This window comes from Scyliorhinus torazame, chromosome 5 (genome assembly GCF_047496885.1).
Source record: "Scyliorhinus torazame isolate Kashiwa2021f chromosome 5, sScyTor2.1, whole genome shotgun sequence".
Taxonomy (NCBI): domain Eukaryota; kingdom Metazoa; phylum Chordata; class Chondrichthyes; order Carcharhiniformes; family Scyliorhinidae; genus Scyliorhinus; species Scyliorhinus torazame.
This window is the reverse complement of record NC_092711.1, coordinates 124,249,000-124,271,694: the sequence shown is the minus strand read 5'-3', so window position 1 is coordinate 124,271,694 and position 22,695 is coordinate 124,249,000. Positions and strand designations below refer to the sequence as shown.

General features: G+C 46.2%; 1 protein-coding gene and 1 long non-coding RNA gene across 2 annotated transcripts; one reads left to right on the top strand and one right to left on the bottom strand.

The window, feature by feature from the left end:
• Nucleotides 1–568: 568 nt before the first annotated feature.
• LOC140419679 (uncharacterized) lies at nt 569–6,574 on the bottom strand. Its single transcript, XR_011945972.1, has 2 exons — nt 6,437–6,574; nt 569–3,657 (listed from the first exon to the last, which is right to left on the bottom strand). It is a non-coding gene; the product is annotated as an uncharacterized lncRNA (long non-coding RNA).
• A 396-nt stretch (nt 6,575–6,970) lies between these two features.
• On the top strand, nt 6,971–18,689 carry LOC140419677 (uncharacterized). Its single transcript, XM_072503599.1, has 2 exons — nt 6,971–7,031; nt 8,702–18,689. Exon 2 carries the CDS (start codon nt 9,132–9,134, stop codon nt 10,419–10,421), a length of 1,290 nt encoding a protein of 429 aa, XP_072359700.1. The 5' UTR covers nt 6,971–7,031; nt 8,702–9,131; the 3' UTR covers nt 10,422–18,689.
• The last annotated feature ends 4,006 nt before the right edge of the window (nt 18,690–22,695 follow it).

Genomic DNA, 22,695 nt, shown 5'->3' with positions numbered 1-22,695 from the left:
GGGCGAGGCATTGGAGGAATGGTATTGTTCCTGTGCGAGTAATCCAGAGATCCAGGTTAATGCTCTGGGGATCTGGGATCGAATCTGCCTATGACAGATGCTGAAATTGAATGACAGTATCGAATTAAAAGTCTGATGATAACATTCTTGATTGTTGTGACAACCCGTCTGGTTCACGAATGTCCTTCAGGAAATCTGCTCTCCTTATATGGCCTGGCCTACACGCGACTCCGAATCCACAGCAATGTTGTGGTTGATTTGTAAGTGCCCTCTGAAATAGCCTCACAAGACATGCAGTTCAAGGGCAATTGGAATGAGCAGTAAATGCTGGCCTAGCCAGTGACGCCCACCTTCCATGAATGAATAATTTTTAAGAAGACCCTTTTCAATTTGAAGACGAGTAAGAAACTGTCTCTTTGATTGGATTTGATTTATTGTCACGTGTACCGAGGTACAGTGAAAAGTATTGTTCTGCGTACAGTCCAGACAGATCGTTCCATACATGAAAAAACAAAGTGCGGATCTTGGCAGTTTGCTCAGTTCACAAAAGAATTTAAAGCTTTGTAGATGCAGATTAATATTTTAATCACCATCCAAAACATACCTAATGGTAATGTGTGCTCATATAGACAGACAAAAACAATACTGTAACTGAATTAGAGGAAATAGCAGAGATTTAACTGAACCACCTTTTTGAAAAATTCGGCCTTAATGATGGAGAAACAGGAACAGCCACTCAGGGAGATGAGGAAATCCAGGCTCAGTGCGGATTTGCTGTCACTCCTCCTTTCTGATACTTGAACGGTATTTAGGCTGCAGAATGTTTCACACCAAAACACAGAGGGGTCAAATATAAGCAACACATAATTCTCAATTCACTTCCATTTAACGATATTTGACTTTGTTCAAAGGCTGACTGTGGTCAAACTGAACAAAGATTGATGGGATTTCTGTTACCCAGTGAAACGCTTTCTTTTCTTGGTCAGTCATGTTTGTAATTCAATGGTGTATATTTCAGAGTTATTCAGAGTGAAGACTCGAGATCTATTCAATTCAAAATGAAGTCACATATAACAAATAAATATACTGATGTTCAACATTGAATAATGAAACAAATATTGAGTAAAATTTGTGGAAATTTTCTGTAGGAAGATAAGAATGATGCATTAATGATTGAACAGAGAGCATTGTACGGTTAGATATTTACTGAACAAATGCTAAAGTTCAATATAAGTTCTAAAACTTTTGGCCTTATGAGTTGAGAAATCTGTTTTAAAGGAACAGCTGTCTTCATGTAATAAGTGACGTGGCCTCCCAGCCGAACCATTGAAAGCTGCAGCAAGACTGTGCAGTTGAATACTGCACAGGGCCATTGGGTACTGCGCTGCCAGCTGTTTCTGTAGCGTAGAGATTATCACATTCACCTAACGTGCGAAAGGTGCTCCGAAAGCCAGTGATTCTGAACAAACCTGTTGGACTTTAACCTGGTGATGTAAAACTTCTTACTGTGCCACCCCAGTCCAACACCGACATCTCCACATCATAAATTAGAAGCATTTAATGCTTCTGCCAATTTCGAATCAGAATCGATGGGCCGAATGGCCTTCTTCTGCACTGTATGTTCTATATGTAGAAAAATTCAATGATGCAAAATCGTACTTTGAATGCGAGTCTTTGCAAGTAATTAAGGCTTTACTGGTCAATACGGTGCGACTGGAGTGAGAGATAGTCACAGGTTAAAGAGGTGTGAATTGTCTGAAGCCAGGACAATTGGTAGGATTGTGCAAGCGCATGTAATGTGACATGAATCCAGGGTCCTGGTTGAGGCCGTACTCATGTGTGCGGAATCTGGCTAGCAGTTTCTGCTTGGCGATTCTGCGTTGTCGCGAGTCCTGAAGGCTGCCTTGGAGAACGCTTACCCGAAGATGAGAGGCTGAATGCCCTTGACTGCTGAAGTGTTCCCCGACTGGAAGGGAACATTCCTGCCTGGCGATTGTTTCGCGATGTCCGTTGTTGCAGCGTTTGCATGGCCTCGCCAATGTACTACGCCTCAGGACATCCTTTGCTGCAGCGTATGAGGTAGATAACGTTGGCCGAGTCGCACAAGAATATACCGCATACTTGGTTGGATGGTGTTCTCACGTGTAATGGTGGTACCCATGGTGATGATCTGACACGTCTTGCAGACGTTGCCATGGCAGGGTTGTTTGGTGTCATGGTCGCTGTTCTCCTGAACGCTGGGTAGTTTGCTGCAATCAATGGTCTGTTTGACGTTGCGTGGTTGTTTGAAGGAAAGTAGGGGATGGCCTTGGCAAGATGTTCGTCTTCATCGATGACTTGTTGAAGGCTGCGAAGATGTCGTAGTTTCTCCGCTCCAGGGAATTCATCAGGCGAATGAGGCTCTGGGAGTTCTTCCACAGACACCAGGAAGCATACAGCGAATCCAATGAATCAGAATAGCAGACCGAGAGTTCTGTGGGACTGGAAGATCCAGCCAGCAGGAAGGACTGGAAAACCCCACCCATTGAAACAATCCGATCAGCTGATTCTACAGCTCCTCTTCCACTAACCCACTCAGTAAAACTGCCTCGAAGACCTTTCTCGTCCAAATTCTGAACTCCCATCTCTCTCCTCTTTTCCTGCTGTTTCCCATCATGCTCTATCAGCGCTCCTCTTGTTTGTGAGACTTATCCTTTGGCCCGATTCTCCCTAAACTGTTTAACATCCAACTTCCACAATCATAGAATTTACAGTGCAGAACAGGCCATTCGGCACATCGAGTCTGCACTGGCCCTTGGAAAGAGCACCCTTCTCAAGCCCACACCTCCACCCTATCCCCATAACCCTGTAACCCCACTTAACCCTTTTGGCCACTAAGAGCAATTTAGCATGGCCACTCCACAAACCTGCACATCTTTGGACTGTGGGAGAAAACCGGAGCACCCGGGGTAAACCCACGCAGACACGAGAACGTGCAGACTCCGCACAGACAGTGACCCAAGCTGGGAATCGAACCTGGGACAGTGGAGCTGTGACACAACTGTACTAACCACTGTGCTTCCCCTGATTTATTGGATTCAAGCTCAAACACAAGCCATAATGAAGCATCTGCCGTGGTGGGGTTTGAACCTGCATTCACAGAGAATTGTGCTGGGTCTCGGGATTACTCATCCATCGACAATACCACTACATCATCACCTCCCCAGTCAAGCACTTTGCAGAGCTCGTCCGGGATATGAATCCGGATCCACTCGCATTTTGAAAACTCCCTAAGTGAAAATCAGACCCCAGGGTTTCCATGGTGTCTCCATGGAGTCAGTGTCGTTGTCCGTTTCCTCTTTAGACAATCAAGTGAAGCTTGGTCCTCACACGGAACATGTGTATGGTTTCTCCCCTTAGTGAATAGTGTGGTGTTTTTTCAGGCTGTAACTGGTTAAAGCTCTTTCCACAGTCCGTCCACTGGAACACTCTCACTCGGGTGCGTTTGTGTCTCAGGGCTTTTCCAGTCACACTGATGTTTGAAATATCTTCCCACAAACATTTTTCATTTCAGTTTACAGTCTGAGGCTATTCAGGTCCACACCAACCGAGTGACACTGTCGGATCGTAATGTGATATTTGGTTTGTGTTTCCTGTCTGAAAATCCTCCCTCATGCCCTGGAAAAGGAGTTTACAAAGGGCACACTATCAGTACAGGATAGAAATTCAGAACAGTTAATTCCAGTTTCTGCGGAACATTTTTTCTCTCTCTTTCCCCAAAGCTGTCTATCCCCGTCCCACACACTCTCCCTCCACCCTGAGGCTGAAATCCAAATAAAGTATTAGATCATTATTTCTGTATCCTTTTACCAAAGTTAAAAAGTCACTTCATTCATGACTTGTGACAGACATTAATCTGAATGACCCTGACTGACCAATTATTTTTTTTAAAATATATTTTATTCGAGTTTTTTGGCCAAACATAACAATACGTAGTGTTTCTTTTACACAACAATAAAGCAATATAAATAGCCGTGGCCAGTTTTAAACAAATAAATAAATAATATATAAACAAAAACAAAAGAAAAACAAAACTAAATGGCAACTGCCTTGTCCAAAATAAATACTCTCCAAAATTACAGTCCAATATACAATTACATACACCAAATACCTATACATGTACAATAATATCCCTGAGAGTCCGTCCGATTCCTCCCCCCCCTTCCCCCCTGGGTTGCTGCTGTTATCTACTTCTTTTCCGTTCCCTCTATCTTTCTGTGAGGTAGTCGACGAACGGTTGCCACCGCCTGGTGAACCCCTGAGCCGAACCCCTTAACACGAACTTAATCCGTTCTAACTTTATGAACCCTGCCATATCGTTTATCCAGGTCTCCACCCCCGGGGGCTTAGCTTCCTTCCACATTAACAATATCCTGCGCCGGGCTACAAGGGACGCAAAGGCCAACACGTGAGCCTCTCTCGCCTCCTGCACTCCCGGCTCTTCTGCAACCCCAAATATAGCCAACCCCCGGCTTGGTTCGACCCGGACCCCCACCACCTTCGAAAGCACCTTTGCCACCTCCACCCAGAACCCCTGTAGTACCGGGCATGACCAGAACATGTGGGTGTGATTCGCTGGGCCTCTCGAGCATCTCGCACACCTATCCTCTACCCCAAAAAATTTACTAAGCCGTGCTCCAGTCATATGCGCCCTGTGTAGCACCTTAAATTGTATCAGGCTTAGCCTGGCACACCTGACTGACCAATTAGAGTAACAGATGTGAACCTTGTGTCCAGAACTGACTGTGGAGATTTGATGAGCAATCGCGAAGGTCGTTTCTCCAAATCTTCCAGGGTTTCCTTCGTTCTTCCTCTCCCTCTCGAACTAAGTTATACTGGATATCAGACTCAGGGCCAATTCTGGTTCTCTTCCTGCTGACTAAATAACTTAAATCAAATATGGAGAAGACTGAATCCACTGTTCGGCCCCTGTTCCAATCTCCATTCCTGACATACCGACTCCATCCCTCTCCCTGGCAACAGTCTGAGACTTAGCCAGTCTCTTTGTAAATTTGGTTTCATACTTGATCCAATATGAGCTTCTGACCTCATAGAACTTACAGTGCAGAAGGAGGCCATTCGGTCCATCTAATCGGCACTGGCTCTTGGAAAGAGCACCCTAAGCCCACACCTCCACCTATCCCCGTAACCCCACCTAACCTTTTTAGATACTGAGGCAATTTACCATAGTCACCTCCCGATTGGACAATTCCATCACACACCTGGCTTCTCTCCCACATTCTACCTGTGGAAACGTCAAGCGATCCAAAAGAACAAAGAAATGTACAGCACAGGAACAGGCCCTTCGGCCCTCCAAGCATATGCCGACCATGCTGCCAGACTAAACTACAATCTTCTACACTTCCTGGGTCCGTATCCCTCTATTCCCATCCTATTCATGTATTTGTCAAGATACCCCTTAAATGTCACTATCGTCCCTGCTTCCACCACCTCCTCCGGTAGCGAGTTCCAGGCACCCACAACCCTCTGCGTAAAAGACTTGCCTCGTACATCTACTCTAAACCTTGCCCCTCTCACCTTAAACCTATGCCTCCTAGTAATTGACCCCTCTACCCCTGGGAAAAGCCTCTGACTATCCACTCTGTCTATGCCCCTCATAATTTTGTAGACCTCTATCAGGTCTCCCCTCAACCTCCTTCGTTCCAGTGAGAACAAACCGAGTTGATTCAACCGCTCCTCATAGCTAATGCCCTCGATACCAGGCAACATTCTGGTAAATCTCTTCTGCACCCTCTCTAAAGCTTCCACATCCTTCTGGTAGTGTGGTGACCAGAATTGAACACTATACTCCAAGTGTGGCCTAACTAAGGTTCTATACAACTGCAACATGACTTTCCAAGTCTTATACTCAATGCCCCGGCCAATGAAGGCAGGTATGCCGTGTGCCTTCTTGACTACCTTCTCCACCTGTGTTGCCCCTTTCAGGGACCTGTACTCCTAGATCTCTTTGACTTTCAATACTGTTGAGGGTTCTACCATTCACTGTATATTCCCTACCTGCATTAGACCTTCCAAAATGCATTACCTCACATTTGTCCGGATTAAACTCCATCTGCCATCTCTCCGCCCAAGTCTCCAAAAGTCAGCTACCCATGTCTTAATTCACAACAAGTTCCTTTCCCCTATGATCCCTGTGCTCCGAGACTTGCATTCGCTCCCAGTCAATTCTCACCCTTGTTTTCAAATCCCTTCATGGACTCGCCTCTCCCTGTGTCTGTCATCTCCTCCAGCCCCACAACCCCCTGAGATATCTGCACAGCTTTGATCCTGGACTCTTGTACACCCCCGACTCTAATTACTCCGCCATGGTTTTAAGTTCCCTCGGCCCCAAGCACTGAATTCCCTCCCGAAACCTCCCCGTCTCCACCTCACTCACCTCCTTTGAGACTCTTTAAAACTCGCCTCTTTGAGCAAGTTTTTGGTCACCTGCCCTAAATCTCCTTTTGTGTCTGGGTGTCTCACTTTGTTTTATAATGTTGCTGTGAAGTTGACTGGGATGATTTATGATGTTAAAGGTGTTATATATATATAAATAGAAGTTGTTGTTGTTGACTGTAACCCTGACCTCCTGTTTTACAAAATCCCATTGGTTTCACAACAAACTCTCTCTCTGATGTTTTGCCTCCTGCGGGTTTGCAGCCTCTATAAAGACGGCGGCCGTTAACTCAGGCCTGTCACCGGGAGCAGGCCGCAGCTGTCCCCCCGCTCGATGCAAACCCGGGCCCGGAAACTTCTTATTATATTCCACCTCATGATGCCCAGGGAATGATTGACGACAGCCCTGGACCAATAGGAAGAGAGGGGTGCGCCTGGAGGACCGAGTGGTTGCTGCGGGTCCTCCAAGCAATCTGAGTAAATGAGGGGCGGGGCTGAGCCCGGTCTCCCACGTGATCTGGAGCATGCGCAGTACCGATGACATCTCAGGACACAGACTGTCGGGTGGAAATCCTCAGCCGGTCAAATTCGATTGGGTGAGTCCTGCGGGAGGAATGGGGCCGGCGGGTGGGTCGGGAGACCTCATAAACACTCCGTGTAGGCCCCACACTCCAAACACGAAGCTCGGATCCGGCAGTTCAACCGGTGAAAGCTGCTCGGGCATTTTCCTGAGACAGGCCCGGATGGGCGAAGAGAGCCCCGGCTTTGCTCCGCCTCCCATTCACTCTGATTGGCTGGAGGACCAGAAGCTCTTGTTCGGTCACCCAGACCCGCCTCCTCTTCCTATTGGTCCGAACCCGCCATTAATCAGTTCCCGGGCATTGTGACCTGGAGCAAACCCTTCACAATCATTATGTGGAGATGCCGGCGCTGGACTGGGGGTGAGCTCAGAGTCTTACAACACCAGGTTAAAGTTGTCTATATATGTTTCTGGAACATACCTCTTCATTCACCTGAGGAAGGAGCAGCGCTCCGAAAGCTAGTGTTTGAAACAAACCTGTTGGACTTTAACCTGGTGTTGTCAGACTTCGTACTGTGTTCACAATCATTGTCAGCTCCCTGGTTTGCAGCTGCGGGGCTTCTCCCTCCCGGGAACAGGCCAAGGTTAACGGGCACCATCTTGCTTCAGACACTGGAGGATGGTTCACATCAGAGGATGGGGGAGGGAGGACAATAAATAAGAGCTTACACTTTGCACTCAAATCAATGAGGACCCTGATCTCTGGCAAGGAAGGAAACCCTGGCAGGTGGGAGGGGAGGGTTCACAAACACCCGCCGGAGGCCCCAAATCCTCAATAAGACCCATTGATTTTATCAGTCGGCAGGCAGGAGCTGGAGAACTGCACCCAGGCAGAGGAGAGGGAGGGAGAAAACTGGGAGTGGAGGAAATAAATGGGAGTACAGATGGTGGGATGGGTTTGGATTTCAGCCAAAGGAGGAGGGAGAATGTGTGGGATGGGGATTTCCAGCTTTGGGGGAACAAGAGAGAAAAAAATGTTCCAGAGAAACTAGAATTGCCTGTTCAGAATTTCTATCCTGGACTGACCGTGATGGCTTTTGTAAACTCCTTTTACAGGGGGTTAGAATTGGAGAATTTGCACAGAACAAACTGAACCCAACAGAAAGGTTTGGCTCTTTGCAAATTCTATACTGTATTGGCAGTGATGACTTTTGTAACATGAGAGATTACAGCTCTCAGGAAAGATTAAATGGAGAGGGGCGATGTGAAATAGTGACCATCAATAAACAACAAGTCATAAATACAAGATAGTTATGAATAAATCCAAGGGGACAATACAGACAAAATTATTTATTACAGGTTCAGAATGTGCAACTCATTACCATGCAAAGGAGTTGAGGAAAGTGCTGAGATGTTTTCAAAAGGAAACGGGACAAGCACATGAGAGAAAATGGAATCAAAAATCAGCTGAAAGGCTGAGATTTGATAGGTGGGACAGTCGGAGATGTGTGCCGAGTATGGACAGCAGCAGAATTGCCCTTCGTGTTGGATGGGGTTACTGGGTTATGGGGATAGGGTGGAGGTGTTGACCTTGGGTAGGGTGCTCTTTCCAAGAGCCGGTGCAGACTCGATGGGCCGAATGGCCTCCTTCTGCACTGTAAATTCTATGATTCTATGAATCTGGGACAAAATGGCCTGCTTGTGTCTTATATATTCACAGTATTTCAATGTAATCTTCTTTGACAGAATATTTGCAGATGCAAACATCATGTCGAGATCTGACAGTCACTTGATTCATCAGGATCGGCCTTTCAATGTGGAAGGAGAAATGTTTGTCTGTTTTGTCTTTTGGGAAAAATTTCAAAAATCACTGTGATTGTAAAAGCACCAAGACACAGACATCCAAGTAATTTTCCACAGTTAGCTGGAACTGAGTTTTAACCAATGACACAGCATGAAATTAAATTGCAGCATTTACATCAGGGCCACACCGTACTCAGGCTTCAACTGATGATCCAAGTTGGAGCGACATAAGGACATTTGCACCGAAGAATCAAGAAGCAGCAAAAGGACGTTCAGCCCCGTGAGCCTGTTCCACCATTTAATAACATCACGGCTGATCTGATAGTGACCTCAAATCTGCATCCCACCTACACCTGATAACTTGACAATAACCATGGAGAAACCGTGGAAATGTGGGGACTGTGGGATGGTATTCAATTACCCATCTGAATTGGAAACTCATCAACGTATTCACACTGGGGAAAGGCCGTTTACCTGCTCCGTGTGTGGGAAGGGATTCATTCGGTCATCATACCTCCTGACACACCAACTTGTTCATACTGATCAGAGACCGTTTAAATGTGCTAACTGTGGAAAGAGCTTTAAACGCAGAAAGGATTTACTGACACATCAACGCACTCACACTGGGGAGAGGCCATTCACCTGCTCCGTGTGTGGGAAGGGATTCACTCTGTCATCCCACCTTCTGAGCCACCAACTTGTTCATACTGATCAGAGACCTTTTAAATGTGCTGACTGTGAGAAGAGCTTTAAAAGCAGAAATTATTTACTGTTACATCAACGCACTCACACTGGGGAGAGGCCATTCACCTGTTTGGAATGTGGGAAGGGATTTAATGCTTCGTCAAGCCTCCGGGCTCACCATCAGGTTCACTCTGACCAGAGACCGTTTAAATGTGCTGACTGTGAAAAGAGCTTTAAAAGCAGAAACGATTTACTGTCACATCAACGCCATCACACTGGAGATAAGCCATTCACCTGCTCCGTGTGTGGGAAGGGCTTTACTCAGTCATCATTCTTTCTGAGACACCAACTTGTTCATTCTGATCAGAGACCTTTTGAATGTGCTGACTGTGAGAAGAGTTTTAAAAGTAAAAAGGATTTACTGAGACACCAACACACTCACACTGGGGTGAGGCCATTCACCTGCTCCGTGTGTGGGAAGGGATTCACTCGGTCATCCCACCTCCTGGTGCACCAACTTGTTCATACTGACCAGAAACCTTTTAAATGTGCTGACTGTGAGAAGAGTTTTAAACGCAGAATGGATTTACTGAGACACCAACGGACTCACACTGGAGAGAGGCCATTCATCTGCTCCGTGTGTGGGATGGGATTCACTCAGTCATCAGACCTTCTGAGACACCAACTTGTTCATACTGGTCAGAGACCTTTTAAATGTGCTGACTGTGAGAAGAGCTTTAAACGCAGAATGGATTTACTGAGACACCAACGCACTCACACTGGAGAGAGGCCATTCACCTGCTCCGTGTGTGGGAAGAGATTCACATGTTCATCCAAGCTTCTGCAACACCAGCGAGTTCATACTGGGCAGAAACCGTACTCTTGCCCCGTGTGTGACAAGAAATTTACTGAGTCATCCCACCTGACTAGACACCAACTTGTTCACACTGATCAGAAACCTTTTAAATGTTCTGACTGAAAAGAGATTTAAAAGTAAACCAAATCTGCGGAAACACCAGCGAGTTCACACGGAAACAGAATCATAGAATTTACAGTGCAGAAGGAGGGCATTTGGCCCATCGAGTGCACCGGCCCTTGCAAAGAGCACCTTACATAAGCCCATACCTCCAACCTAACCCATAACCCGACCTCACCTTTTTGGACACGAAGGGCAATTTAGCATGGCCGATCCACCTAATCTACACATTTTTAGACTTGTGGGAGGAAACTGGAGCACCCGGAACAAACCCACGCAGACATGGGGAGAACATGCAAACTCCGCACAGACAGTGAGCCAAGCCGGAAATTCTGGGACCCTGGAGCTTTGAAGCAACAGTGCTAACCACTGTGCTACCGTGTGGCCCACATGTGGGAGCGGTACTGGGGAGAGGCTGTTTAACTGCTCCGTATGTGGGAGGAGATTCACTCAGTCAAACAACCTGCACAGACATCAGCAAGTCACAGGCAACAGCAGGGTTTGGATTCAGCTGCTGTTGCTGCTGTTAGTCACATTCGGGGCTGAATGATGCCTGGACGTCTGTTTCCAGTGAGGCTCCACAGTTTTCTGGTATATATCAATGATTTAGACTTCAATGTATGCACCAGGATTATACAAAAGTTGCTCATGTGTTTCAGACAATGAGGGAGAAAGCCATGGACTGGGTCAAGAGGATGCCGGCTCGTTGGTCTAGGGGTAAGATTCTTGGTTCAGGGTTTACGCTTAATGAAAGGGCAGCATGGTAGCATTGTGGATAGCACAATTGCTTCACACCTCCAGGGTCCCAGGTTCGATTCCGGCTTAGGTCACTGTCTGTGCGGAGCCTCCCCGTATGTGCATGGGTTTCCTCCGGGTGCTCCGGTTTCCTCCCACAGTCCAAAGATGTGCAGGTTAGGTGGATTGGCCATGATAAATTGCCAGTAGTGTCCAAAATTGCCCTTAGTGTTGGGTGGGGTTACTGGGTTATGGGGATAGGGTGGAGGTGTTGACCTTGGGTAGGGTGCTCTTTGCAAGAGCCGGTGCAGACTCGATGGGCCGAATGGCCTCCTTCTGCACTGTAAATTCTATGAAAAGTGGTAAATGGAAATTTAGATAATGAGATGTTAGGAACAGACTTCAGTTAACTCCCCATAAAAATAAGGTCACTTCAGGAAAATGGAAAAAACTGATTGGTGGGGAAGCTACATATAATCATTTAAAAAAAAAAAAAATTCAGAGTACCCAATTATTATTTTTATTTTCCAATTCAGGGCAATTTTGCCTGGCCAATCCACCTAACCTGCACATCTTTGGGTTGTGGGAGTGAAACCCATGCAGACACAAACAGTGGCAAACACGGACAGTGACCCAGGGCCGGGATTCAAACCCGGGTCCTCAGCGCTGTAGTCCCACTGCTTACCACTGCTCCACATGCTGCCCGAGCTACAAATAATTCTAATAACTTTATTGAACAGTTCTCAAATGGAAAGGCACTTGACCACATTAAAACTAAGGATCTGCAATAGATGTTTGATCTCGCAAGTCATATTTAGGGCAAGGTTATAAACAGAGGGCATTCATTTAAAGTGATTAGAAAAAGAAGCAATGCTGCGCAAGGCTAGGAGAGTGGGCAAAGAAGTGGCAGATGGAATACAATGTGGAAAGGTGTGAGGTTATGCACTTTGGAAGGTGGAATGGAGGCATAGACTATTTTCTAAATGGGAAAATGCTGAGGAAATCACAAGCACAAAGGGACTTGGGAGACCTTGTTCATGATCCTCTTCGGGTTAATGAGCAAGTGCACTGTAGCCTCACGGCGCCGAGGTCCCAGGTTCGATCCCGGCTCTGGGTCACTGTCCGTGTGGAGTTTGCACATTCTCCCCGTGTTTGCGTGGGCTTCGCCCTCACAACCCAAAGATGTGCAGGCTAGGTGGATTGGCCACGCTAAAGTTCTCCTTAATTGGAAAAAATGAATTGGGTACTCTAAATTTTTTTTAAAAGGTTAAAATGCAGGTTCAGTCGGCAGTTAGGAAGGCAAATGCAATGTATTCAGCTCGAGTGGGCTAGGATGCAAGATCAGGGATGTACTTCTGAGGCTTTATAAGGCTATGATCAGACCCCATTTGGAGTATTGAGAGCAGTTTTGGACCCCGTATCTAAGACGGATGTGTTGGCCTTGGAAAAGGTCCAGAGGAGGTTTACAAGAATGATCCCTGGAATGAAGAGCTTGTCGTATGAGGAATGGTTGAGGACTCTGGGTCTGTACCCGTTGGAGTTTAGAAGGATATGGGGGATCTTATTAAAACTTATAGGATACTGCGAGGCCTGGGTAGAGTGGACATAGAGAAGATGTTTCCACTTGTCGGAAATTATTCCTTAAAACTCTCCAAAAAATACTTTTGGCAGGAAATTCGGCAGGCATTGGAAAATAAACAGAAATCGCGGCAACGTGTTCATTTTAACCGACCCTCCAGTGACCCCCCACCCCCTGCAATCCCAAGCAACCTGCACACCCAGATATCTAAAGTGAACCCCTGTCCGACGGAATGGCAGCCCCCCCATCCCTGCCCACACCCCGGCCGAAACACCACAAAATACTCACTCTTGTCTGGATTTAATTTGTATCCCGAGAAAGACCCAAACACCCGAAGCAGCTCCAATATTCCCCCTCTTGACACACTCGGCTCCGACACATATAATAACAAATCATCGGCATACAAGGGCACCCTATGCTCTAATCACCCCCCCCCCCCCCGCATTATCCCTTTCCATACCCCCAAACCTCTTAACGCGATGGCCAACGGCGGTTTTGCGATGGCCAACGGTTCAATCGTGAGTGCAAACAGCAGGGGGGACATAGGACACCCCTGCCTAGTCCCACGGTAGAGAGAAAAGTCTCTCGAGCTGATGTTTTTTGTGCGGACACTGGCCCCGGCTCCTTATACAGTAGCTTTACCCAGTCCACAAATCATGGACCAATCCCAAACCGCTCCAGAACTGCTATCAAGTGCCCCCATTCTACTCGGTCAAACGCTTTCTCGGCGTCCAGTGCCACAACCACCTCTGTTTCCTTCCCTTCCGCTGGTGCCATAACCACGTTCAATACCCTCTTAACGTTTGAAAAGAGCTGCCTTCCTCACACAAACCCCGTCTGATCTTCACCTATCACCTTCAGGAGGCACTCCTCTTGCCTACCTGCCAGTATCTTCGCTAATACCTTTGAGTTCACGTTTAAAAGTGATAAGGGCCTATACAACCCACACTCTGTCGGATCCTTATCTTTTTTAAGCAACAGAGACACCGATGCCTGCCGCAAAGTTTGTGGTAACTCCCCCTTCCCTATCTCCTCCTCAAACATCTGCACCATCAGGGGTGCCAGCTTATCGTGCAGACACACCAGCGAGTTCACACTGGGGAGAAGCCATTCACCTGCTCTTAGTGTGGGAAGGGATTACATAGAAACATAGAAAATAGAGCAGGATGAGACCATTTGGCCCTTTGAGCCTGCTCTGCCATTCATTATGATCATGGCTTATCATCCAATTTAATAGCTTAATCCCGATTTCCCCTCCATATCCTTTGATTCCCTTCGCCCTCAGTGCTATATCTAACTGCTTCTTGAAAACATACAATGTATTGGCCTCAACTATTTCCTGTGGTAACAAATCCCACAGGCTCACCCCTCTCTGGTTGAAGAAATTTCTCCTCATCTCTGTCCTAAATGGTCTACCCTGTATCCTCAGACTGCGATCTCTGGTTCTGTACACTCTCATCATCGGGAAAATCTTTCCTGCATCTACCCTATCAAGTCCTGTTGGAATATTATCGGTTTCTCTGAGATCCCCCATTCTTCTGAACTCCAGCGAATACAATCCTAACTGATTCAATCTCTTATCCGTCAGTCCCACCATCCCAGGAATCAGTCTGGTAAACCTGCTCTGCACTCCCTCGAGAGCAAGAACATCCTTCCTCAGATAAGGAGACCAAAACTGCACACACTATTCCAGGTACGGCCTCGCCAAGGCCCTGTATAATTGCAGCAAGATATTCCTGCTGCTGTACTCGAATCCGCTCGCAATGAAGGCGAGCATACCATTTGCCTTCTTTACCGCCTGCTGTCGCTGCATACTTACCTTCACTGACTGGTGTACAAGGATACCCAGGTCTCGTTGCACATTTCCCTCTCCTAATTTATGATAATTCAGATAATAGTCTGCCTTCTCGTTTTGCTACCAAACTGGATAACCTTGCATTTCTCCAAATTATACTGTATCTGCCATTAATTTGCTCACTCACTCAACTTGTCCAAATCACACTGAAGGATCTCTGCAACCTCCTCACAGCTCACCCACCCAAGCAACTTGTGTCATCTGCAAATTTGGAGATATTGCATTTTGTTCCCTCATCTAAATCGTTAGGTAATGCAGTGGTTAGCACTGCGGTCTCAGAGAGCTGAGGACCAGTGTTCAATCCTGGCCCCAGGTCACTGTCCATGTGGAGACATGTTCTCCAAGTGTCTGCGTGGGTGTCACCCACAGAACTCAAAGATGTTTACCTCTATTTGCACAATTCACTCGGTTATGCCGTCTGCAGTCACACCAGGGAGTTCATACTGGGGAGAGGCCGTTCACCTGCTCTCAATGTGCGACGGGATTTTGTAATTCATTGCACTTCCTGAGGCACCAACAAGTTCACAACGGATTGCAGGGAGTGGATTCTGCTGTTATTGTTTCTGTTCTCAATTACATCCAGGACTGCATTTTGTTCATTCTGTTGGTCAATCGGGATGGTCAGAGGGTTTCTTTCTGCTGGACTGGCCGGTCTCATGGCTTTGTCTCCAATGGTCTGATTCTCTCTGAGCCTTCTTGCCAATATCTGGTTACACATTTTCACAAGGATCAAAGAGTGAAAAGGTGTTTGGAGGTTAGAAGATGTTTCATTACCATTTCTGTTTGGAAACCCCAAAATCATGCCACATTGCCATGAAGATGGGCTGTGGTGGTTAGATGGTTCCTTTGTTTAATTTATCTTGGTGCTTCTCACAGAAGAAAACTATCAGGGTCTGAGGAGCAAGTTGTCTGAGGTGCACTGGGAAACTACATTAAATAGTGTGGCGGGTGACAGGTAATCACTAATATTCAGGAACGAAGTAGAAAGGGTCGAGAGCTTCAGGTTTTTAGGTGTGCAGATCACGAACAGCCTGTCTTGGTCCCCCCCATGCCGACTCTATAGTTAGGAAAGCCCACCAACGACTCTACATTCTCAGAAGACTGAGGAAATTTGGCATGTCGGCTACAACCCTCACCAACTTCTACAGATGTACCATAGAAAGCATTCTTTCTGGTTGTATCACAGCTTGGTCTGGAGCCTGCTCTACCCAAGACCGCAGGAAACTACAAAAGGTTGTGAATGTAGCCCAGTCCATCACGCAAACCAGCCTCCCATCCATTGACGCTATCTATAATTCCCGCTGCCTCAGAAAGGCAGCCAGCATAATTAAGGACCCCATGCACCCAGGACATACTCTCTTCCACCTTCTTCCGTCAGGAAAAAGATACCAAAGTTTGAGGTCACATACCAACTGACTCAAGAACAGCTTCTTCCCTACTGCCGTCAGACTTTTGAATGGATCTACCTCGTATTGAGATGATCCTTTCTCTACACCTTGCTATAATTGTAACATTATATTCTGCAGTCTCTCCTTCCTTCCCTAGTACGGTATGCATTGTTTGTACAGCATGCAAGAAGCAATACTTTTCACTACTAATACATGTGACAAAAAATAAATAAATAAAATAAAATATTTTTGGGATTATTACAGATTTACACGGGGATTGGTTAGCTCAGTTGGCTGGATGGCTGGTTTATGCTGAGTGACACCAACAGCACAGGTTAAATTCCCATACCGGCTGAGGTTAGTCATGGTCTGTATCAGTATTTAAGCTCCGCATGAGCCTCCACCCACCCCTCTACATCTCCTCCCATCAGCATCTCCTTCTATTCCCTTTTCCCTCGTGTGTATCTCGCTTTATGTTCAATGGATTCATGCTGTTCATCTCAACCACTCGCTGTGGTCGTGAGTTCCACATTCTCACCACTCGCTGGGTAAAGAGGTGTCTATTGAAATTCCTATTAGATTATTGAATCCCTTCATAATCTGAAAGACTTCCATCAGGTCACCCATCAGTCTTCTCTTTTCCAGAAAAAAGCAGCCCCAGCCTTTCCTGAGTGTTAAATGCTCTCAGTTCTGTATATTATGAATCTTTGTTGCACCTTATCCAGTGCCTCTATTTCCTTTTTCTAAATGGAGATCACCAATGTTGACAGAGCTGCCAGTGTAGTCGAACCATCGTTTTAAACAAGTTAAACATTTCCTCCGTACTTTTCAATTCTATCCCTCTAGAATGAAACCTTATATATGGGCCCCACACTTCAGGAAAGATGTGAAGTTCTTAGAGAGGGTGTAGAGGACATTTACAAGAATGGGATCAGAGATGAGGGACTCCAGTTAGTTGGAGTGACTGGAGCAGCTGAATTTCTCTCCTGAGATCACAGCATCTGGAGGGTGGGGAATGAGGCCATTCAGCCCTTTGGGACCGTGTCGGCTCTCTGTGGAGGAAGCCAGTCTGTCCATTGCCATGTTCTTTCCCCAAATCCCTGTGGGTTTATTTCTCTCAATGCCTGTCCAAATTCCTATTGAAATCTCTCCGTCACCTCTGCATCTCCTACCCTCATAGGCAGTAGGTTCCAGGTTGTTACCACTCCCTTTACATGTACACAAGGCTGCTGGAGCACAGAGGAGTCTATTTGGCCCATTTTTCTCATGCCAGCTCTTTGTACAGCGACCCATTTAATCCCATAGTTCGACTATTTTGTTTTCTTTTTCAGAATGTACCAAATTCCCTTTTGGAAGTTACAGTCCAATGAGATTCTAGCACCGTTTATGGACAGTGCATTCCAAATCACAGCAACTCGCTGTGTTTTACAACAAATAATTGTGCATATTGTGTGTCTGGAATTTCACCGAGTATTCAAAATGGTGTCAATGACATGGTTATTACACAAAATTAAGACTCAATCTTTAATATCAATAAATTGGTGAGGACACTGAGTGTAATATATCCTCGTTTGCGGACAATTAGAACAAATGTACATTTCTATAAAACCTCTCACTACCACTGGACCTCCGAAAGTGTTTTAAAGCCAATGGAGTACTTTTGAAACATATTCACTGTTGTAATGTAGGAAACTAAGTACGCATGTGTGATCACATTTAGTTTTAAAATTGTTATTTTCATTATTAAAAAAATAAAAAATTTAGAGTACCCAATTCATTTTTTCGCATTAAGGAACAATTTAGCGTGGCCAATTCACCTACCCTGCACATATTTGGGTTGTGGGGGTGAGACCAACAATACCACGGGAAGAATGTGCAAACTCCACACGGCAGTGACCCAGGGTGGGGATCGAACCTAGGACCTTGGTGCCGTGAGGCAGCAGTGCTCACCATTGCGCCATCTTGCTGCCCGTAAATTGTTATTTTCATAGTGTATTCACTGGCCTTAGTAATAAACCAGGAAGCCCTTTTATACCTCTAACATGTGCCTTTCTGCAGCCATTTCACCTTCTGTTCCTTTTCTATATTAACTATGTATTGATTTCATTGCAAAAAACTAATTAAATTCAAGTTTATTCAGTAGTGAACATTGATTATGATTAGTGTATTAGGTAATTATATTGCAAAAACTTGATCTTTATTTTTAAAAATAACACAATCAACCAAAATGTTTCCAGAAACTGCTGAGCTATCAGAATTTGTTTGAAAAAATAAATTACTCGATCATTTCGAGAAGGTACGAGATGTGGTGATAAGCCTGTATATATTACATGTACTCAGCAGTGTGACCACTCATCAGTAGTTGGCGTCAGGCATCAGTCAGGTGCATCCGACAACCAGCAGAAGGTTGTCAGGCATACACAAGGCCAGTCGTTCCAAGAGTTCTAATGTAACTCTGTAATAACTTAGTCTGTATAGCATTCTGATCATTACCTTACCACGTGTACATTAATAAATCATCGTTCTGGCTAATTCACCAGCAGTTCTGTAGAATCATTGCAAGACAAGATCACCGAACACAGCACAAGACCATATTCTGCCAAGAATATGTGGGCTAGGAATTGGAGTAATAGTATTGTTACTGGGCGAGTAATCCAGAGACCCAGGTTAATGCTCTGGGATCGAATCTGCCTATGACAGATGCTGAAATTGAATAAAAGTCTCGAATTAAAAGTCTAATGATAACACTCTTGATTGTTGTGAAAACCCATCTGGTTCACTAATGTCCTTCAAGAAATCTGCTCTCCTTAAGTGGCCTGGCCTACACGTGACTCCAGATCCGTAGCAATGTTGTGGTTGATTTGTAAGTACCCTCTGAAATAGCCTCACAAGACACGCAGTTCAAGGGCAATTGGAATGAGCAGTAAATGCTGGCCCAGCCAGTGACCCCCACCTCCCATGAATTAATAATTTTTAAGAAGACTCTTTTCAATTTGAAGACGAGTAAGAAACTGTCTCTTTGATTGGATTTGATTTATTGTCACGTGTACCGAGGTACAGTGAAAAGTATTGTTCTGTGTACAGTCTGATCCAAGGTCAGAATTAATGATAGAGAAACTACAGTGCAGAAGGAGACCATTCGGCCCATCGAGTCTGCACCGGCGTTACCTGATCTGGCCAACTCACTGAAATGTGGTTAATTCTGAATTGCCAAGCCAGCCACTCAGTTTAAGGGCAATTAGGAATGGGCAACCAAGCTGGTTTGCCCGTGACACTCACATGCCATAAAGAATAGAGAAAATCAAAGTGCTGTTTTCAGCGCCGGTTGCAAAGGAATCAGTACTGGGCCCTTCACTCCTGGTTTACATCATTGATTTGAAAGTAAATGTAGGAACATGAATAAGAAGTTTACCTGTGACACAAAAATAATTTTTGTTGAATCCCAGACGCCTCTTAGACAGTTCAGCTCCCAAGTCCTGGTATATTTCATCTTGCCGTTCTCCCACTTGCTGCTCCGCTCCTTCTTTGCCCAACGCAAGACACGCTCCCTGTCTGTGAAGCAGTGGAACCTTATCACCATCGCCCTCGGTGGTTCGCCCTAGGCTTCCTCGCGAGGACTCTATGCGCCCCGTCCAGTTCCAAGGGCCGTGGGAAGGCCCCCGTGCCCATCAGCGTCCGCAGCATTGTAGTCACATACGTGCTCGCGTCTGCCCCTTCTGCACCTTCAGGGAGGCCAAGAATCCGCAGGTTGTGACTCCTAGACCTGTATTCAAGGTCATCCAGTCTCTCCTGCCATCTCGTGTCAGGCCTTGTGCGCCTCCACCCTGACCGCCAGGCCCAAGATCTCAACCCCATTCTCAGATACCTTCCTCGCCACCTCTTTAATCGCCTTCTGCACCTTCTGAGTCCCCACCATCTTTTCCATGGGGGCCTTCATAGGGGCCAGCATCTCCGTCTTCAGCTCTGCGAAGCAGCTTCTCATAAAGTCTTGCTGCTCTCTCGACCACTGGGCCCAGGCTGCTTGGTCCGCGCCGGCCGCCATTTTGTCCTCCCGGACCCGCTCCGCTCGCTTCCCCGCAATCGCTCTTTTAACGGCCCCACTCCTGGTTCCCTCCATCCAGCAGTGGGGGGGGGGGAACCTCTCCAGCGTCCTTTGCCACGCCAGGAATCACTGCCAAAGTGCCGTTACTGCCCCGTTTAAAGGCCCAAAACTCCGATCCCAGCGGGAGCTGCCGCGTGCACGACCTATTCATATAACCTCATTGTACACCAGCGACTTCACACTGGGGAGAAGCCATTCACCTGCTCCAATTGTGGGAAGGAATTCACGGGATTCAATCAGTCATCCAACCTGCTGAAACATCAAAGAATTCACAACTAACTACAATGGTTTGATTCTGCTGTTAATCACATCCAGGACTGAAATATGTTCAATGGGTCTGTTTCTGCTGATGTTGATGAATCTAGGGTGGCATAGTAGCACAATGGTTAGCACTGTTACTTCACAGCGCCAGGGACCCAGGCTCGATTCCCGCCTTGGCTCACTGTTTGTGCGGAGTCCGCACTTTCTCCCCATGCCTGCATATGTCTTTGTATTGATTGGATAGTAAAATTATGGACATGTGCTTGCTAGTATTGCAATTCCATCAGCATATCGATGCTGTAATTGGTTAACTACAATCATGGGTGACAAATGAGGTAATTGGAACCACCAGTTGTGATTGAGTATCGATGGGCGAAAAACAATTGCAAACCTCTGATTGGTATATGTAAATTACCAATTACCTTCCTGTAAGACGACCTGAAGGTATAATAATGTATTGTTGAGAGAGTCTGGATGCTATTCTCTGGAGATAGCTCCCATATGCATATGTCTGAGTAAAAACCGGCGAGAAAGATACTCCATGTGTCGCCTGGTCAGTTACATGAGCAGTAAGTTCGACAACTGCAAGTTCCCCAAACACCAGATATTGTTTCTGAATCCTCCCCGCCCACCTGCCAGGGTCTCCTTACTGCGCAGGCTCCGTTCACAGCCCGGTGTGTGACTGACGGCAGCTCCTGACCAATAGGAAATGAGGGAGTACCTGGAGGACTGATATTGGGGATGGCCCTCTAACCAATGAGAATGCGAGGGCGGGACTTACAGTTGAGAATGGGCGACGCTGATTGGCTGCGCGACACAATCGCCCCGCTGAAGACGGCAGCCGTTAACCCGGGCTGCTCTGCGGAAAGATCCCCAACAATGACCGCTGGTTTGAACCCAGGACCAGCTTCTTATTCAGGTTTGGAGCCTGATGGGGTGTATTTGAAGCTTTCCTTTCTGCCCCACCCACCGGCTCCATTTCACCCGCTCACACGGCAGCTTCTCACGGCTGAGAATTTCCACATGGCGGCCTGAGGTCAGGTTCATATTCACACTGCGCATGCTCCAGATCACAACGCCCGGGTGATTGACGGAAACTCTGGACCAATAGAATGAGGGCGGGGCTGGAGGACCAAGTGCGAGCGGCTGACCCTGCAGCCAATGGGAGTGAATGAGAGGCGGGATTGGAGGACTGAGCGGGAGCGGCAGGTTCTGCAGCCAATGGGAGTGAATCAGGGGCGGAACTGGAGGACCCAGCTTGTGTTTGTCCAGCATATGAGAAACATATTGCTTTTCCCACATGGGACTGGATGTGCTCTCCACGGGACCAGGATGCCGTACCATGCCTTTATTTTATCTGACTATTAAGTAAAACAGGATAAATTTCATTTTAAAATAAATAACGGTTTATCAGCTACTCACCAATCAGCTTTTTACCATTGTGCTGAAGTCACCTTGTTTTGTGGAGTTAACTGAAATGCTTTTCATTATTATTATTAGTATTATCCAAACACCTCAGAACTTAATTTACTGAAATAAATGCGATTTCTTAACTGTTGCAATCCTTTGTTTGTTAGTGTTATCTTTATCCCCTATATTTGATTAAATGAACACTGAATGTAACTATATGTCTTTAGTTTTACATTAGTTGATTAATATATTTTTACCTCATGGTTGATTAATGTAGTGACCAGAACTGTACTCAGCACTCTAGCTGTGCTCGATGTTTTATCAGGTTCAAACATAATCTCCCTGTTCTTTCATTCTGGGCCTCAGACAAGAAAGAAAAGTGTCCCAAATGCCTTCTTGACCACCTGATCTACCTGTCCAGCCACCTTCAGGAAATGTGGTTTTTGAATCCAAGGTCACTATGCCTGTATAATTCTCAGCATCATCCCATTTATTCTTCATTCTCTTCTCTTGTTTACCCTCCAAACTCTTGATGTCATACTGCTCCAGATTGAATTCCGTTTGCCATTTTTCTATCCACCTGACCCACAAGACTTAGGAGCAGAATTAGGCCACTCGGCCCATCGAGTCTGCTCCGCCATTCAATCATAGCTGATACTTTTCTCATCCCATTCTCCTGGCTTCTCCCCATAACTCCTGATCCCCTTATTAATCAAGAACCTATCTATCTCTGTATTAAATACTGTATAGAACCTTAGTTAGGCCACACTTGGAGTATAGTGTTCAATTCTGGTCGCCACACTACCAGAAGGATGTGGAGGCTTTAGAGAGGGTGCAGAAGAGATTTACCAGAATGTTGCCTGGTATGGAGGGCATAAGCTATGAGGAGCGATTGAATAAACTCGGTTTGTTCTCACTGGAACGAAGGAGGTTGAGGGGCGACCTGA

What these genes read in the sequence shown, in the direction of transcription:
- LOC140419677 (XM_072503599.1), top strand. Translation starts at nt 9,132, where the DNA reads ATGGAGAAACCGTGGAAATGTGGGGACTGTGGGATGGTATTCAATTAC.